Source organism: Cariama cristata, unplaced genomic scaffold (assembly GCF_000690535.1).
Source record: "Cariama cristata isolate BGI_N322 unplaced genomic scaffold, ASM69053v1 scaffold32726, whole genome shotgun sequence".
Taxonomy (NCBI): Eukaryota; Metazoa; Chordata; class Aves; order Cariamiformes; family Cariamidae; genus Cariama; species Cariama cristata.
Window position 1 is genome coordinate 771 of NW_009624345.1, and position 1,283 is coordinate 2,053.

General features: G+C 58.3%; 1 protein-coding gene across 1 annotated transcript in view; it reads right to left on the reverse strand.

The window, feature by feature from the left end:
* Positions 1–308: 308 nt before the first annotated feature.
* Positions 309–1,283, reverse strand: part of LOC104163977 (E3 ubiquitin-protein ligase TRIM39-like) — a 2,578-nt gene continuing 1,603 nt past the window's right edge. The window contains exons 4-6 of the mRNA XM_009703148.1: positions 1,190–1,212; positions 952–1,073; positions 309–895 (exon numbers count right to left, since the gene is read on the reverse strand). Coding sequence (XP_009701450.1) covers positions 309–895; positions 952–1,073; positions 1,190–1,212 — 732 coding nt within the window. The remainder of the gene's footprint in view (positions 896–951; positions 1,074–1,189; positions 1,213–1,283) is intronic.

The window sequence follows — 1,283 nt, forward strand, 5'->3', positions numbered from 1 at the left end:
CAAAGCCAAACCTTGGTGAGGCCGGAAAGCCAAACCCCATCTATGCCACAGCGCTGGACCCTGGCAGTGCCAGATGTCAGAGAGCCAAATCCCGGTGGTGCTGGAGGACGGGATCCTGGCGGTGCTGGAAGTCCAAGAGCCAAATCCTGGTGGTGCCAGATTGCCAGATGCTGGTAGTGCTGGATCTCAGAGAACCAGATCCCAGTGGTGCCAGATGTCAGGGAGCCAAATCCTGGCAGTGCCAGAGCACTGGATCCCAGCGCTGCCCGATATCATCAAGCCAAACCCCGCTGGTGCCACTCTCCCCCTCACTCCCAATCTGTAGGCGAACGGATAACGAGAGGCGCCGCATTTTTCCTGCCGGCACGGATTCCAGGATAAAAAAGCGGCCAAATCTTTTCGGTGAAAGTATCGGTGAAGGTGTAAATGTGGGAGCGATCGGTGACATTATAAAAAGCCACCTTCCCGGCTTCGTAGTCCACGAAGACCCCCACCCGCTTGGGTTTCACCCGCACTGTCAGTGGGGTGAAGGGGGTGGTGGTGGCTGCATACTTATCGCCGTTCCAGAGCCGTACCCGCCAATATCCCGTCTCTGGTAACGGCGTTAATTCCCCTTTCCGACTCACCGAATCCTTACAAACGCCAAGAGCCCAGTGGGTTTTATCGCCGACTTCCACCTCCCAGTAATGACGACCGGAGGTAAAACCCTGCGCCGCCAAAACGCAGGGGTAGATGGTGAAACGCCGTGGGGTATCAGGTAAATCCCGGGGTCGAACTTCCACAAAACGAACGCTTTTCCGATCTTCTGATAAAACCAGGTTGGGATGCGCCGTGTCAGGATCCAACGTCACCTCACCTGGATGGCGACACCGGGAAGGAAGGGAAGATTTAGGGGGTGGGAAGCACAGTGAGGGGGGGTCCTGGCCACGGCACGATGTGGGGTTTCCTCACCGATGAGGCGCCGGGTGATTTTCCGGAGGGTGAAGTATTGCCGGGGAAAACTGCAGAAGTTCTTCTCCAACTCGATGGGGACAGAAACCGGTTCTTCCACCGGTGCCGCTGCGGCCTCGCACCTGCCGGCAGTCCCCGGGGGGAGGTGGGACACGCCAGCTGACACACCCGCAAATCCCCCTTTTCTGCCCCAAAATGGAGGCCGGAGAGTGGCACAGATCGCCTGCGCAGTTCTTACCTGGCCAGGGTGTCCTTGATGTCCTGAAATGGGGGGGGGGAGCGTGAGAAAAGGGGGGTTAGGTGTGCTAGATCCCCCCCCCAAGCCAATCTCT